General features: G+C 34.9%; 1 protein-coding gene across 2 annotated transcripts in view; it reads left to right on the forward strand.

The window, feature by feature from the left end:
* The window catches only part of XRN2 (5'-3' exoribonuclease 2), an 81,105-nt gene that overhangs the window by 24,602 nt on the left and 38,454 nt on the right, over positions 1 to 18,049 (forward strand). For both annotated transcript variants that reach the window (XM_081290443.1, XM_081290444.1), the window contains exons 7-19: positions 129 to 201; positions 432 to 482; positions 1,114 to 1,271; positions 2,298 to 2,372; positions 2,454 to 2,587; positions 2,693 to 2,750; positions 2,835 to 2,942; positions 7,830 to 7,874; positions 9,246 to 9,377; positions 13,226 to 13,344; positions 15,561 to 15,696; positions 17,140 to 17,247; positions 17,343 to 17,432. In XM_081290443.1, the coding sequence (XP_081146569.1) occupies positions 129 to 201; positions 432 to 482; positions 1,114 to 1,271; positions 2,298 to 2,372; positions 2,454 to 2,587; positions 2,693 to 2,750; positions 2,835 to 2,942; positions 7,830 to 7,874; positions 9,246 to 9,377; positions 13,226 to 13,344; positions 15,561 to 15,696; positions 17,140 to 17,247; positions 17,343 to 17,432 (1,287 nt within the window). The remainder of the gene's footprint in view (positions 1 to 128; positions 202 to 431; positions 483 to 1,113; positions 1,272 to 2,297; positions 2,373 to 2,453; positions 2,588 to 2,692; positions 2,751 to 2,834; positions 2,943 to 7,829; positions 7,875 to 9,245; positions 9,378 to 13,225; positions 13,345 to 15,560; positions 15,697 to 17,139; positions 17,248 to 17,342; positions 17,433 to 18,049) is intronic.

Below are 18,049 nucleotides of genomic sequence, written 5' to 3' on the forward strand. Positions count from 1 at the left end.
ATGCACCTTATTCAGAAAATTTTCCAACTAGAATTACTGTCTTAATGTAATCATCTCAGTTTTTCTTAGTTCTGATTTTGTTGTTGGTAGAAAACAGAATGACCTATTAAAAACTTCCTTTTTTATAGGTTATTTTATCTGATGCTAGTGCTCCTGGTGAAGGAGAACATAAAATCATGGATTACATTAGACGACAAAGAGGTAAAACTCACTTATAAATATTTGTATATTCTATGAAGAAAAGATGGGCCAGGCTGCGGTGGGAGAGCATTTGCATATTGGGTGCAAGATGCTGGGTTCAATCCCTAACATAGCCAAAAAAAAGGAACAGAAAAAGAAAAAAAGCTATTGACTATAAAATATTTGGCAAGATGTTAATATTTTGTGGTTTGTAATATGTTTATATAAATATGTGTTTCTCTTCTCTTTAGCCCAGCCTAACCATGACCCAAACACACATCATTGTTTATGTGGAGCTGATGGTAAGTTTCTTCTTTAGGGTTTGCTTTTCTTGGATTAAGTCATAGCAATTGATAAGTTGGTGTGTAGTAATGGCTTATTTAAGATTGTCGAAAATGCTTGCTTGTTTTAAAATTCAGAAGAACAATTGAGTTGCTGTTTAGTCTGTGATCAGCGATCACCTGCCATTCTTTTCCTTTGGTACTAGTGATTAAACCCAGTGTTTCACAAATGCTAGGCAAACTCTGTGCCACAGAGTTATATCCTCAGTCATTTCTAAAATTTTATTTTAGGACAGGGTCTCACTAAGTTGCCCAGTTAAACTTGCCATCATTCTGTCCATCCTCCTGAGTAGCTAGGATTATAGGTGTATACCAACATGTGCAGCTTCAACCTTTTGGTATTGTTAGCTACACATACCTCTATAATGAAAAATTCTCCAAGAATTTAATTCATAGTGGTAGTCTGTGTTGTAAGTCCACATGTCTGGAGGCCCTGTTGACTGGTAACTGCTAGAAAGTTGTAGACTTTTGGCTTTGTTGACTGTCTGTACTGATTAGAGATTTTCCTTATGTTGGTGTCTTGTAATATTTCAATTATAAGAATGTTCTCAGTGTTCACTGTTCAATACTTTTTTTTCTCATTAATTGAAAGCTGATCTCATTATGCTTGGCCTTGCTACACATGAACCCAACTTTACCATCATTAGAGAAGAATTCAAACCAAACAAACCCAAACCATGTGGTCTTTGTAATCAGTTTGGACATGAGGTCAAGGATTGTGAAGGTTTGCCAAGAGAAAAGAAGGGAAAGGTAAGAACTTTAATATGGTAGTTTCCTCATTTAAATTTTTTTTTTTTTTTTTTTGGTAAAAATACATAATACAGAATAGACCATTTTAAGCCTATTTAAGTGTAATATTAAATAGCATTAAATGCATGCAAGCTGCCTCATTTTTAAAATGCTATTCCTCGCTGAAATGTATCTTTTAAAGCCTTTTATTTTATTTATTTTTGGTACTAGGGATTGAACCCAGGGGTGCTTAACTACTGAGCCAAATCCCCAGGTTCCTTTTTATTTCTTATTTTAAGAAGGGTCTTGCTAAATTGCTGAGGCTGACCTTGAACTTGAAATCCTCCTGCCTTAGCCTTTTGAACCACAAGTTTCTTGTTTCAAATGATTTCACCTTTTAAAAGTAGCTATAAATTAAATATATTAAACTTATTGATATTTCTAAATTATTCACAGTTTCTGTGTATTTTAGGTGCACTTGCTTATAGCCAGTTCTCTTTAATTGGATTTCTGTTTTAAGAGTATGGTATGGGGGAAAAAGTGAATAGAGGCAGATAAGAAATATATACAGTATGATTTCAGAGATGCAGTAGAATAAAGGTGGCATATGTGTATCTAGGCACACATTTCACAGAGAAAAGAGTAGAGGTGTTTATATCAGAGTATTAATATTGTTTGGATGTAGATTAGGGATTGGTAAACTACAGTTATCCAGATTTGGTCCAGGAGCTAAGAATGGTTTTTACAGTTTTAAAGGGTTGTAAAACTATAATAAAACATGAAAGAGTACATAGCAGAGATTGTACAAGTCCCTCACCCCCAAGCTAGAATATTTACGCTCTGGTTCTTTACAGAAAATAGTTGCTGACCTCTGGTGTAGGTGAGATTGTTTATGGGTAATTTTTATTTTTAAATAATTGGTGAAAAAAATTTGTACCTGTCATATTAAAATGATCTTGCTTTCAAAAAGCCTTAAAATTTCCTTGGCTGGGAAAAAAATGCAGAATTTGGATTAAACTTTTTTACTCTCTACTCCCATTCTTATAGCACGATGAGCTTGCAGATAGTCTCCCATGTGCTGAAGGAGAGTTCATCTTCCTGCGGCTGAATGTTCTTCGGGAGGTTTGTATCAGTAGTCATTGAAACTGGAGTTCCTAAAACCTTTTGATAGCTTTAATGGCAGCCGTTGCTTTTTGGTTATAGTATTTGGAAAGGGAACTTACCATGGCCAGCCTACCATTCACATTTGATGTGGAGAGGAGCATTGATGATTGGGTCTTTATGTGCTTCTTTGTGGGAAACGACTTCCTTCCTCATTTGCCATCCTTAGAGATTAGGTAAGTGTTTTTTGTGTGTTTTTAAATCCCAAACCACTGTTTTAGTCCTCTTAACTTTACATAGCCTGCTGGTCCTAATGCATAATGTTTGTCTCCTGGTGGCAGGGAAGGTGCAATTGACCGTTTGGTTAACATATACAAAAACGTGGTACACAAAACTGGGGTAAGTTTCACTCTTGAATAATTTCAAATAGAAGTATTTGCTTTTTTAAGAAGATCATTTTTACATGTATTTTATCACTTACAGGGTTACCTTACAGAAAGTGGTTATGTCAATCTGCAGAGAGTACAGATGATCATGTTAGCAGTTGGTGAAGTTGAGGATAGCATTTTTAAAAAGAGAAAGGATGATGAGGTAAAGTGTTTCTATTGTGGTAGCTAAAATTGCTCCTGTATCTAATAGGCTGTGATAATCCTGTTATTGTACTTTTAACATTTTTTAGCACGTTGTTATATTATTATAGTGCAACAACCCTAATGTAATCATAAGCTATCAGTGCTTTGATTATGTAATAAAGGCTGTAATGCTTGCTATGTGGAACTATGTATCACACATCATTTGAGTAAAATATTGATTTTCTCTCCTCATAATCTTAATTAGGATATGAATCCAAATGCCTCTCTAAACAGTAAAACATGGAATTAGGAGTCCAAGCCTTAAATAATGCTGGTGTTGAGCTAGTGACTGCCATGTTTTATAGGGTAGGGAATACTTATGCTCTCTAAGACACGTCAAGACCTAATAACTTGTATTCTAGGAATAGAATGTAGGGATCTGTCTGGGTTAGATTGTATCAGCTAGGGCAGAGGGCTAGAAGAATTTTAGAATCTGTGGAGGGATACAGCTCTTAAGTAAAAAATTTAAACATAAAGGAAGGAAATAAAATAACAAAGCAGTTGAAATTGTATATAGGATGGGTAAATGCTTAGAGAGTTAGGGGTTTGCTTGTGCCACTCATTGAGATAGTGAGCACTAGGGGTCCAGGGACAAAGCGGGGATTGAATTTCATTTTTGAGATATTTGCTTTTGAGGGGCTACAGATTTCTGAGAGGAAAAATGTATTGAAAAGAGATTTGAGAACTCTTAGTTCATGGGAGGAACTTGAGTCTTTAGTAGGAAATTTCTTGGGAACTTAAAGTGCCTCCAACAAAAGTCTCAAGAAGCATGGACATTTAAGGAGAAAGGAATCAGTTCTTGAGAGATGGTAGGAAATCCAGAGGAGAAGCCATTGGTGTTGCCTAAGGGTCAGAGTGAAATGGTCAGGCAACAAGCCCATGGCCAGGGATTGGGAGGCCCTGGAGAGCTGGTAAAGTAGAAGGACATCATCTTGGAGGCAGAGTGAGTCAGAGTGTTACTGGGATAATAAAGAAAGTCAATAGTGGGCAAAATGAGCACAGTGAAGGAAATTTTTTCACTGACCGATTTTATAAGAAGTCATATGGCTATTTTTAGCAAATAACAACATAATAATGTTCCATTGCTTCATGATCTAACAGATTAAAACATGTCATTAGCTCTGACAAGATTTTTTGTTTTCTTCAACTTTGCATATTATAGTTTAGTGGCCTCTTATTTTTAGAACTTTGAACGTCATTCTATGTAACACTGTGTTGACTGTAAGCATTCTTGTCAAAAGCTGTGAATACTTTGGGAATATTTTTTCTGTGATGGCAAGAATTTTCACATATAAAATTCAAAGTATAGAAGTAGCTTTAGGAGTATCAAATATCACTGAAGCCACTGTTTAAAATTAAGTTTCAAAAAATTACAGTGTTTTCATTTGACCTGTTGCCATTTATGCTTATCAGAAACTATACATACTGTGTTCTACTTGTATAAAAACTGCATGTTAGAGGAGCAGTGGCTCACACAGCTGGCTTTATGTGGCTTTAGCAGTCTCTGTACCATTAAATATTGATGATAGCTTGGCATTAGAAAGGGAAGTATGGGATTTCAGTACTGTTTCAGATTTAGTTAGTATGGTTTCCAACTGACTTAGAGGACAGGAAGTTTTAAAACTTCTTTTTTGGTGTCCCTTAAGTCATATGATGTTCCTCAGCATGGTTCTAACACCCTCAGAAATTCAGTATGAGAGCTTGTGAGTGTGTGCGCTTTTCTGGGAAGTGGTCTGTGGCTTTTGACTTGGTTTCTGAAGGAGCTCTTTTTTTTTTTTTTTTTTTTTTTTTTTTTTTTTTTTTTTTAAAGAGAGTGAGAGAGGGGGAGAGAGAGAGAGAATTTTTAATATTTATTTTTTAGTTCTCGGCGGACACAACATCTTTGTTGGTATGTGGTGCTGAGGATCGAACCTGGGCCGCAGGCATGCCAGGCGAGCGCGCTACCGCTTGAGCCACATCCCCAGCCCTGAAGGAGCTCTTAATACAAAAAAAACCAATTAAAGATCAATAAGGTCCACACTGGTAGTCTGCTGTTCTGTTTGTGTGTAACTGACACTCTTAGAAATAAATATTTAACAAACCAGCAGAACAGATGGTAGAAAAGGAATGTGTCAATATTTGTTACTAAAACTGAGCAGTTAGGCCAAGCCTGGTGGCACACTCCCATAATCCCAGCTGTTTGAGAGACTGAGGCAGATGGATCACAAGTTCGAGGCCAGTCTGGACAATTTAGCAAAACCCTGTCTTAATTTAAAATAAAGGTGCTGAAGATATAGCTCAGTAGTATAGCATTTCTTTGGCATGCATAAGTACTGTCCCCAGTCCCAACAAAAAAGACCAGTTAGGTCAGAGATATAGTGCTTTTTATATTATGAGTTTTTTAAAAAATATTTATTTATTTTTAGTGTAGATGGACACAACACAATGCCTTTATTTTTATGTGGTGCTGAGAATCAAACCTGGGTCCTGCCTGTGCTAGGCGAGCACTCTACCGCTGAGCCACAATCCCAGCCCCGATATTATGAGTTTTAATGGTTGCCTTTTATCTTAAAAATGTTGGTTATTTATTTATTCAGAAACATTTGTTAAGTGTTAGCCATCTGCTAGTGTTCTGAGTGGTGATGATATAGCAACAAACAAACAAAAATTCCTGCCCTTGTGAAGCTTACATTATTCTTTGGCAAATGGACAGTTAACACAGGAACCAAATAAACCTTGTAATATGTTAGTGATAAATGCTTTGAAGGTAAAGCAGGTGAGGAAGAATCTGGGAAGGTGGCAATGGGGAGATTGCAATTCTAGAAAAGCTGCCCAGGGAAAGCCTCACTGGCAGATGACTTTGAATAAAAACCTGGAGGATATTCAAGAGGGAGTATGACACACAGATGTTTGAAGGAATGGCACTTCAAACAGAATAGCTAGTGCCAAGGCTCTGCAGTAAGTGCACACCCAGAACATTAACAGAATAGCAAGAAGCAGAGGAAGCAAATGGAGGGTAATACCGATGAGATTAGAAAGATGATGGAGGGCCAGATCTGGTAGGACCTTAGAGGTCATTATAAGGATTTGAAATTTTATTGTATATTACTGGATAGTTTTGAGTAGCAAAGTGAGAAGATCTGACACATTATAAAAGGATCACTCCTAACTGTGTGGAGACAAAGGTAGAAAGAGTGCAGCATTGGCTTTTCCCCCCACATCCAGTTATCCAGGAGAACCCAGATGATGATAGTAGAGATAAAGGGTTGTTGGATTCTGAACATTTTTTGAAAATAGAACCAGAGGGGTTTGCTAATGGACTAAATGCAGGATGTGAGAGAAGTTGTGGTATTAAGAATGACTCTAGGGCACTTTGCCCAAGCAGCTAAAAAATGTACTGAGCAATCCTCATGAGAAAGTCTGTGGGAGGTGCAGAGGTGGGACTAGGGATTCTGTGTTCAGATATCCCGATGAGATGTTGCATGGGGAGAGGTCCTTTGATTGGAGAATTATCAGGAGATAGATGGTATTTAAAGCCAGGAGACAGGTGATTACCCTCTTGGGAGGAGAGCCATGGAGACGTCCAAGTACTGGGCTCAGAGCAACACCAGCATCAATAGGTTGGGGCATTGAGTACAGGCAGAAAGCAAGAGAGGAGAAGGAAAACCAAGTGAGTATAGTGTGCAGGAAGCCAAGGGAAGAGTATGATTCAAAGAGGAAAGAGTCATGGTAAGTTAAGGACTGAAAACTTACTCATGGGTTTCCCAATCTGCAAATGAATCCTTGGTTACCTAGATAAGAGTTAAGTTTCATTGAAGATGGGGGCAGAAGCTTGATTAAAGATATTGGTGGTTTCCACATCATAGGAGGTTTTAAGGTAGTCAGTCACCTACCTAGGCTCCATTTCAGAGAAGCAGACTTTTTAAAGTCCACTGTTTACTCCTATCCTGACAGCACCGATTTCACATCTCATTGAAGTATTATATTGCAGTTGACAGGACTGACTTGGAAGTTTCAACAAGTTAGGGTAGCCATTAGTACAGTACCTGCAGGTCCCTGTTTTAGGCCACAACAGCAGCCATGCCCACTTTAGCTGTAATTTCAGTCCTTTGGTACTCAGGGAACCTTTAGTATCGGCATGTATGACCTTTCTACTGGCTTTCCCAGAGTTAGTGGGAAGCAAGATTAACCCCAAATCTTGTCCAGTTGAAATCATGGCTGCACTTTAAAAATGAGTGGAGGGAAAGAATCATTGTGAACTGGACCTCTCTGTGGATTCAATTGCCCCAGAGTAAAAGTGTATACATCTGAATTTCCCTCTTTCTTACATTGTATTGATTTTTTGGAAGCTAGGTGTTAGTGTTTGCATTGAGTCCCATTTCTCTCTTTTCTGTATTGTGCCATTCATGCTACGGATTTAGAAACTGCCAAGCCTTTAATAATGTAACTGTCTCTTTATTGTCTTGTAGGGTTTTTTTTTTTTTTTAAAACAATTATTTATTAACTACACTCAGCTAAAACTTAAGAATTTTTGTTTTCTTGCTATATGGGTTTCCTCCTTATTGACAACCTGTTACATCTAAGGTAAAACCAAGGGTCTTTGTCATGGCTTTTACAGTTTCCTGAAATGTCAAAAGTATTTAAAGAAAACTAAGAAAAACAATTACCTAAATTCAGTCTTTCTGCTCATCTAAAGTTCTGATAAACAACACTTTGAACATATAGTCCATTGCCTAGTTTAATCTTATACCTAGATTGTTGGGTCTTCCTTTAAAATTTAAATGGTCTACCGAATCATTCCTGGTAATGTTTAACTCTGACATTTTGTGTAATTATTTGACAGAATATGTGGATTTTATACTTTTAGGACAGTTTTAGAAGACGACAGAAGGAAAAAAGAAAGAGAATGAAGGTGAGTTTTAATTTTATGAGGTTGGCAATAGCATAAGTTTATACTCTGTGAGAAAAATGTTCATTACAGTAACTTTTTTCCATATCTACTAGGAATTGGTCAGAAACATAAATGTCCAACCAGCTGCCTTTTTACCTGGAAAAAGAATACCCATGTCAATTTTTCTAAGTTCTGGAGTCAGAGGATACAATAAGTCAGGGGATATATGTGACAGGCAGGAGGGAGGCAAGTGATATTTGGCTATTGGAATTGTTTACAATAATCAGATATTGTTTTTGTAATAAAAACAGTCAATTCTCTGTATATCCTTTTGAAAGTCACTACACACTCTTTTTATTCCTACCTCTTTGTCAGGCAAATTTTCCAAGAACATGCTGCTCTAAGCTTTGTTGTTTCCCTATTTGGAAATCACCACTGACTCCCAATCCCTAAGAATCAGCTCTTAGTTGGGCATTCAGAGAACACTATAATCTGATCCAGTTGTAGGCATTCCATTTACTTCCTATTGTCTTCTAAATACACCATGCATCTGCTGACTAAAGAGTGTTATCATCATTTGGTACCTCCAAATGGATCCCTTTAACCACATCTTATGTTTTCCTCAAGGCCTTACTTGTTAGTTTTGCTCCTAGTACTACAGTCCTTTCTTTTATCTGTGCTGCTTTCTCCCGGTGATACTTGTTTTCTTACTTAATTGCATAATGTTTTTTAGTCATTTAACTTCTTTAGTTCTTCTTTTTCTTGTCTTTTCAACTGGATTTTCAAAATTGTAGTGTTTCAGAACTGCCTTTTATTATTATGTTGTATTAAAATTGAACAATTTCAGGAAACTCGAAGGGAGAAAAGTTGAGTTGTTTATTATTATATTTAGTTTCAAAATCATTAATATTGGGAGGGACATTTGATTTCTACTTGATGTTATTTTCTTTCAGTATTTTTTATCATTACAGCTGTAATAGCTCTAATTAGTTGAAAATAGAGTTAAGTTATAGCAAGGTGAATTAATATTTCTTAAGTATAACTCAAACTTTACTTTTTGAACTTTGTTGTTATATTATTTTCTTTGCCTGAAATCATGTCTTGAATGTTTTCTAACATTGTAAACAAAACAGTAGATTGGCGTAATGAGACTAGTCAATTCTGTGTGTCAGAACAGTGACAGATGTGTTAAGTATTACAAATTGTTGTTTAAAGTATAAGTAACCCATCTAGTCAAAGTATAGGCAATGTATGTTAATGGAAATCTATTTAGTCTTTTAGTGCATTTTAATTGTTAAATGGTTACCATGAGAATTGCTTCTGTTGTCCTTTTCTTCCTGTCACCTGTGATTTTGTAATTTCATTTCTACATTTATTTCCGTTTATGTTAAGAGAGATCAACCAGCTTTCACTCCTAGTGGAATTCTAACCCCTCATGCCTTGGGTTCAAGAAATTCACCAGGTTCTCAAGTAGCCAGTAATCCAAGACAAGCAGCTTATGAAATGAGGATGCAGAATAATTCTGTAAGTGGCTTACTTTTATGTGGCATTAAAGTGATGAACATGAGATTCCTCTTACAGCTAGTTGTGTGTGTGTGAATTCTATTACATGGCCTAGAATTGTTTTGTTTTATAGTTTTATTTTTCCTCCCAATTTCTTTTGCCTTGAGGAAGTTTTAACTATTAAATTCATTTTTATCAATATGAGAATATCTAAATGATATGAAAGAGAAGTATGTGGGATAGTCAATACATGTGAATTTAGATAGCTAAGTGTCCACAGTTGCTTTTCTCTACCCAAGAACTGTGGAGTGGGTGGTGCTAGAAGCATGACTGTGACATCCAGATGCCTCACACATGGATCAAGAAAGGAGGGCAAGTTTTGCTCCAATATTTCCTTTCCTATTTTCTCCTAGGGATCAATTATGGGCATTTGGCAATGTAGTATTTCTTAGGCTATTAAAAACAGATACTTCAACTGCCTAAACCTTTGCTCTCTAATTCAGGGATGGAATTGTTCTGAATAAATACTTTAAGGTAGCACTCACTATCCAAACTCCGGTTACTCCTTGTATGTAAACTTTAAGAACTGCATGAATTTGCCTCGTGGCATCCCTCCTTGCTTCAACTTTGTAATCCAAACAACAGAAATAAATCAACATACCCCCAAAAGCTGTTTTCTCCTGTCAGCTTCCTATTGTAGTGCCAGTAACCAAAGCTTAGAGCACTGCGTGTGGCAGCAGTAGGGATAGGGAACAGACTGAACTAAGAACCAACAATAGGGGAAGAAAGAATATGGAAGGTTCCGTATTGTATGCATGATTTTGTTATGGTACAAGTGCTGATTCTCAGGTATCTTTACAGGGCAACTTTTATGTGGAATTTTTTTTAAAAATTTTATTTTGTTATATAAGACAGCAGAATGCATTACAATTCATATTGCACAAATAGAGCACAATTTTTCATGTCTCTGGTTGTACACAAAGTAGAGTCACTTTATGTGGAACTTTGCTATATCGGGGACTTATTCAAATTGTATTCATGTGAATTCAGACTTAGAAGAGCTTAGATTTGGAATTTGAGAAGTAAGATTTTTGCCTGTTCTGAGAGAAGCAGCCTGAGTTTCTGTTGTACTTGTTGTTCTATTTGATTTTTATTCTTTTGTTCCATTAACAGTGGGATGTGGAGGGTCAGGAAGAGTGGTTATGAAGAGATAGCTCAGTTGAACATAAAAAAGCTAATGTCTGTCATTCAATATAAGATTACAGTCCCCACAGAGTAAAACTGAGAGTGACTGGTATTCTCACATGCCTATTAGAAAGGATGCTTTTTTCTTAATATTTCTTAAGGGAGGCAGGTAACTTTAGATTTTGCCAGCTGATTGCTTTGAGAAAGATTCCTTCCTATATTCGGGCTCCATAGGACTAATTACCGTTTTCCCTGGAATCCTGTCTTAACCCCCCTTGACATAGTTATTCCTATATAGAGGAGATATGGAATTTTTGGAGTCTTTTCATAACCTTAGGTTATGGTCTTAACTTAAGGAAATCATGAGCCAAATTATCAGTTCATTTAAAAGGAGCCTTTAAGTTTTGGAGTTTTTGCTGCTTTATTTATCCTTAGCTGTAGGAGTTGGTCTGTTGGTGGTAAATATTTGGTCTGTTGATGGTCAACATTGTTAATTTATTAAATAGCTTCTGTTTTCTCATATTTGTGGTTTTAAATTTTGCATTCTGAATTCTGGTTTTATTATATCTGAGGCTATCTTAATAGAATTTGTCTGATTGCAAAAACTATTTTAAAAAGAAAGTTTTTAGAATGAATTTGTATTTGGTATGTTTAGAAAAGAATACATTTATTGGTAGAGGGACAGCAACAGAGATTCAGCATTAAATAGTAGACAACTTTTTATTTTCTTTTCTTGAAAATATGCTATTTTTTGTTATATAAAGATGGAGTTTATATCCAGTTAAGTATCAGTTTGAACTAGGATCGTGGATTTCAAGTTCTGCTGTCAGTAGAAATAGTACCTGGGGTCCATTGTACCATAGCTGCAGAGTCATGTGAATGTTCAGCTGAACATGGTGAAAGGAATTCTGGAGCAACACCTTCCAAGGTGGCCCTGGGCAAGCAGCATGTCCTTGCACTGTCTTCTCAAAGCAAAGTCTTTTAAATGAACTTTTACTTTTACACGCTTGAGCCTAAGATGAATGAGTTCTGGCCAATTCTTAACATGAACTCAACATATCTTTCCTGTTGTCACTGTACAAAGTATTTGGCTTCTTTTTAGTGGTGCTCATCTCTTCAGCAACCATATCTTCCTTGGCTCCAACTTTCATGAGCTTTTCTGTAATTGTAAGTTTTCAAATCTTTTTGCTAAGCTTTTGTTCATAATTATTGCAATAAAACTGGCTAAAAGCACCCCCCCCCAAAAAAAAAAAGAATCCTTTTGGGGAAGTTTGCTTCTTGTTCAACCTTGTATTTAGACAGTTAATAGCAATGTCATTCTTATGATTTAATCCAAATGTATTAGTGTAGGGTTTAAAAAATAATAATGTAGTAATGATTTGCCAAATGGTTAAAGACATGTACCAGGCAAGCAGCATGCTAGTTAATAATCTTCCACATATATTGTTTTATTTAATCCTTGCAATAACCTGTAATGAGAGCATTATCATCCCCTTTTAAAATGAGGTTTACAAATGTTAAATTGCCTAAGGCCATGCATTCAATAAAGGGTGAACTTGGTATTTCAGACTCAAATCTGTCTGACTCAATACACATCTCATTTTCCAAGTACAACAGTGCCTTCCTGGATTAACTTTAATTGTGTGTGCCTTTTATCTTTTGACAATATTGTCTATACATTTTCATGAATAAAACTGACATTATACATTTTTACAAGAAAAGTTTTTTTTTAAGCTCTGTGTGAAATATAACTGCTTTTTTTTTTTTTTTTTTAACCTTTGCCTATGGTGTGAACTGCCTTCATGTTTATGTTTTAGTTCTGGTATCTTTAAAATATCCTAATGGACTCTTAATTTTAAGATATTTGAGTTTACTAAAGATATCTAATATGCTGTGAATAATAGAAAGAAAGCTTTATTGTGAAAATGTTTTCTGCTACTTAGGTTTTTGGTCATTTAATCATTTAACTTAAATAAGTTATGGGTTTTTTCCTAATTTTTAAATTAAATATCAAAATGTTTTAGGGCCCTGTTGTCTTAATTTTATTTAGTACAAAGGGGAGCTGATATTAAATTTAAAGTGGCTTTCAGTTCATTGCAATACTAATGTGCATTTTTTTTCTAAGATGATTAATAGATTTTTATTATCACTGAATTCAAAAACAGTACATAGGAAACAATCTAATCATTATTGGAACAGAGTCTCATTAAACTGTTGCCTTACATTTAACTACACTCTTGCCAGCATTGACTACTTTATATGGTGTTATATTCTATTGTTAAATATTGTTATATATGTTATAGATGTAACATACTTTTTTTCCCCTCAAACTTCTGTTATTCAATAAGTTGAAAGTGACTGAATTTATAACATGAGGAAACCACCAAAGGAAAACAAAATTCAAGTCCTATTTTTTAAAAAAATCTATAAAATTGTTTTTCTTTTTTCTTCTGAAACAATTTTTATTCTAATGTTAATTCTTTTGAGTTTAAGCATAGGAAGCTTAGTGTACTCTATTATTATTTTTTTTGAGGAGGAGTGGAATGGGTCAGATAAGTCTCTGTACTTTCTGAATATATTTTCCCGATCTATTTAATCACTTAAAGGTAGTGGTAGTTAGATGTACCTTCTTATGTAAAATGAATAATGAAATCCTTGTTCTGTAATGTCACAATTGTCTGCAGAGTCCTTCAGTATCTCCTAATACAAGTTTCACATCTGATGGCTCCCCATCTCCGATAGGAGGAATTAAGCGAAAAGCAGAAGACAGTGACAGTGAACCTGAGCCAGAGGATAACGTCAGGTGAAGCCATCTTTTGGTAGCACTTTGTTAGCAAATTGCGGAAATAAATGTGGTCTAATTAACTTTATTTAGCTTAGAGCAGTAGTGCCTTCAGATGCTTGTCTGTGATCTTTTTATCCACCAGTAATTAATGTGGAGAGTTAGAATAGTCAGTAAATTCCAGTGAGATGTGTAAGCTATAGCTGTTAAACCCAAGTATCTAGATTAGTATGCGTGCAGGTTTTCATCTTCCAAGCCACTTTCCCCTCTGAGACCAGGCACTAGATCTGCTAGACATGAGGTGTTTAGCTCTGATGGTGTGATCTGAATGTTACTATTTGTAGATTAAATTTTCAAGCTGCTTAACCTAGAAAGTTTAGTTACATTTGGGCAGCAGTATAATTTGTATTAATCTTTCAGTTGAAGAGGTTCTTTCTTAAAGTGAAATGTGCAAAATCTGTTCTAAGACATAAATATTTTTAAAAAAAAACAACAAACTTGGTCATGTCAGGAGTTTTTGTGTTAGTTGTATACTTAAAATTTATCGTAGAAAAATGATTCTTTAATTGATCCAAAAGTTTGGGACTAATATGTAATAATATTAACAGCCTTTAATATAATTAAGTCCAATTTGGTCCCTGGGCCCTAGTGCAAAAGGCCAATATTTTAGGCCCTGATGATGTAGCTTAATGGCAGAGTACTTCATAAACCCTGATTTTGGTCCCCAGAACCACAAAAAACAATAACAAAAGGCCAACAATCTAAAAAATTGTAGCTCATTTAGAATTTAGGAGAATATTTTTCAAAAGTAAATAGGACAGTAGTGGCCCACAAATCTTGCTTTTATGGGATGTGAAAGTTTATGGTTCATGTTAATGTTTATATCTTAACAAGGATCATGTATAATTCTGCATTTTTCTCATATCCTTTGATGTCAGATCCATGGAGGCAGGTAATCTAACATTTACCTGCTCTTTATTGCTTTTCTCTTCTTTAACTCTGCATTTCCCTCTTAGAGCATTTTTGTGTTTGTTTTGCTCTTTTAAATTTACTTGTAGCCATCATGATCAATGCTAGTTTAATAGGTATCTTGATTTGCTTAACATTTTATTGTTTAATCCTAGTTCTAAGGATAATCAGGGTAAAGATGTTTCTACCAAGAAGTGCTTTGAGCTCTTAGAATTTATTTCATGAACATTTTCTTATAAAACAGTGATAAATCTACATTATGGATAGAGGCTATTACTCATAACTATTTTCTATGACTCCTTTGTGTGGAAGGGGGATTAAAATTATTATGGTATTCTGAAACATGACTGCGATTAACATGTGCAATCTGGCACATGTGGAAAACAGTCCTTAATAGAGAATCATCTTGTTGTTCTTGATCTGTCCTGGCTTTTTAAAGTGTTCTTTTGCTTCTTCATGTTCCTTAAATAAAATGTTAAAATCTTTTAGAGAATGAAAAATGGGTACTTAAAAATGTGTTTTGGGTGAAAATGTGGTTCTTCACATTGTCTTTTCAGTGAAAAATGATAATTAATGGATAAATAAACCTGCTTCTAGGTTTTACCAGATCATACATTGTGTGTGTATAGATAATATGGAGATGTAGAATATGTATCTCTCTATATATATCTATCTCCTTCCTTTAAGCCATCAACAACTCTTAGCTGAAAGAGGGATGAGTCTCAAGCAAGGATAGAGAGAACAGGTATACACATAATTTCTGCCTGGTACCTAGGATATTTCATAAACTATTATTTACATTAAAGAATACTTTCTTAAAAGTAGTTTTACTTGCATAGCTTAAATATGTTTTAACAAACTGAAGAACTTGAACTACATGAAATATATTTAAGTATTTGAATCTTAAGATGTAGTTTTAGAGTTTTTCCACAAAAAAACATGTAAAGCATTATTAAAATTGAGCAAACAGATGTTCTGAGTGTACTTAACACATGGTTTCACTCTCTCTCTCTTTTTTTAAATGTAGTGTTATAATGGTTTTTACCAAATTAGTGTTTTGGATTTTATTGTTTGACTGTCTTTAAGTTGATAAATTCTGTGCAAATGGACTTTCTTAGAAATTGAATCTGTATTCACATTACTGTTTAACTCATCCACGTTTTCCCTGGGTATGAAATATAAGTTGATTTGGGATATAAATCAGTAGACACAATCTATTATCAAAAAGTGTATTAATTCAATATAAACAGGCTTTCCTTGGTTTTTAGGTTATGGGAAGCTGGTTGGAAGCAGCGGTACTACAAGAACAAGTTTGATGTTGATGCAGCTGATGAGAAATTCCGTCGTAAAGTTGTACAGTCTTACGTTGAGGGACTTTGCTGGGTTCTTCGATATTATTACCAGGTACCAAAAGAAAATTTTTTTCGTATGTATGTCTAGTTAATCATTTTAGAAAGGTAGTGATTTCTATAATAATGTATAATACTGAATATCCTGAAATAATACCCAGACTAATTTTTCTAAGCTTTCTATTCAGAAATTTATTACCATAAATAATATTTGTTTGTAAAGACTTCAAAACTACTTGGGTTTATATAAACAATTAGGTTTTGTTGTGGTAAAAGATATTTATCATCAAGTAATGTGGTTAACATACTTTGTCTTTAAGGTGATTAAATAGAGTTTTTAACTGACAATTTAAAAGTAACTGAGTTATTAGTTGACAGTTACTAAATGACTGAACAAAGGATAAAGCCTGGAAAATACCCGTTAGAGTTTGAAAGGAATTTGAATGGTACTATTTCTTCCATAATATGATAATGATATTATATGAAGTGAATTCTAATTGAACTGATCTGTATCTTACTTAAACCTTTAATAATTGAGATATCAGATTGGTAAGAGAGTAGATTGACATACTGATGTACACTGGTAATTATCTGGTTTCACGCTCAGAGAGTCAATCAAGTAAAGTTTGGTGTGACCTGGGAATAGATGAAGTTGGTTTTGTTTTGTTTTGTTTTAAAGAGAGAGAGAAGAGAAAGAATTTTTTTTAATATTTATTTTTCAGTTTTTGGTGGACACAACATCTTTATTTTATGTGGTGCTGAGGATCGAACCCAGTGCCCTGCGCATGCCAGGCGAGCGCGTTACCGCTTGAGCCACATCCCCAGCCCTAAATGAAGTTTGTTTATAAGTAGAAAGTAACAAGAGTGGACCAAGCATCACATGTAAAATATTCTCTTTGAATGTTTGTTACTCTAAGGATGAGTCAAAAGACATGTCAAAAGGCATCTCTTTCCTATGTATATAACTTGCTTTTGTTTTCCTTTTGGTGTGTTTACTGATTTTTGTAGTTACAAGAAAATTATCACATTACAACATAATAGTGAGTTGTAAAATGAAATTTGGCTGTTTTACTCTGAACTAGTGTTCCAATGATTTCCTTAGCTACCTACAACTCAGTAAATGTCAGCTACAACTGCTCTTGCTTTTAGTTTGTGTTGACAGCTCTAAAATTGGAAAGAAATGTCACCAAATATATATTCAGGATGAAAATCTTCACCAAATTGTATTTGTGAATATAAAGTTTGGTGTTAGGTGCTGATAACTGGAGATGCTTTGCAGTATTTTTTAAGTCGGAGAGCCACTGGTATGAAGCAGAAAGTTCAGATTTAATCAAAACAAATTTTGGGATTAATGAGAAAAAATTAATATGTGGAATGTATACCCCAGAAGTCAAGTGTTTTATAAATAGAATATTATAGGTGAAGAGTCTTAATTTTTTTTAACTATATCTATCATTAACATGGGTTTTTAATTTTTATTTGTTTTTAATGATTATAGGGCTGTGCTTCCTGGAAGTGGTATTATCCATTCCATTATGCCCCATTTGCTTCAGACTTTGAAGGTATTGCAGACATGCCTTCTGATTTTGAGAAGGGCACTAAACCGGTAAGCCTGACTAATTAGAATCAATAAAATAAATTTTGGATTAGGTAATAATTTGAGGTTTCAACTTTTTCCCCCTTATTTTCTCTCTCTCACAGTTTAAACCCTTGGAACAACTTATGGGAGTTTTTCCTGCTGCAAGTGGTAATTTTCTACCTCCATCTTGGCGGAAACTCATGAGTGATCCTGTGAGTCTTGGTATTTTCAGTGTGTTGGTTTTTTCCTTCCCCTGCTCCCCCACACCCACAATACTGGGAATTGAACCCACGGTCTCATTCATACTAGGTAGATGCTTTACCACTGAGCGCATTTCCATCCCTATAACTGGGTTTTTATCATGTATTTAATTAACATTAGTTGTAGTTACTTTTGCATCTTGTAGTTAAAAAAAACTTTGCAGAAACTCAAGTATTGAGTTTTTCTGTGTATTTTTCACTACATATATTTCCCCCCAACATATTATTTCCCTGTTTTCCTTATAAATAAGTATCCTATCTAGTAAATAAGATTGGGTGATCCTCAGCCTACCTGTAAGATTTTTATTGTTGTTGTTTCAGCCCTGTATGATGGCTTCTGGAAGCTTAAAATCTGGCTTACCTGAAATCACCTCTGAACTTGTTTTGTGTATTAGCTAGAAAAAGTGAGAACCAGCTAGGAAGTAGGAATTGTTAAAGTAAATAAACCCTTCACTGCCTGCCTGCCTGCCTGTCAGTTCTAAAATTCCTTTCTCTTCATCTTTTTAGTAAAATTGTTAATTTTGTTTTACTGCACTTGGGATTGATGACCTCATATTTTTACATTTTTA

This window comes from Spermophilus citellus, assembly GCF_964194105.1.
Source record: "Spermophilus citellus genome assembly, chromosome: 4".
In the NCBI taxonomy this organism is placed as follows: Eukaryota; Metazoa; Chordata; class Mammalia; order Rodentia; family Sciuridae; genus Spermophilus; species Spermophilus citellus.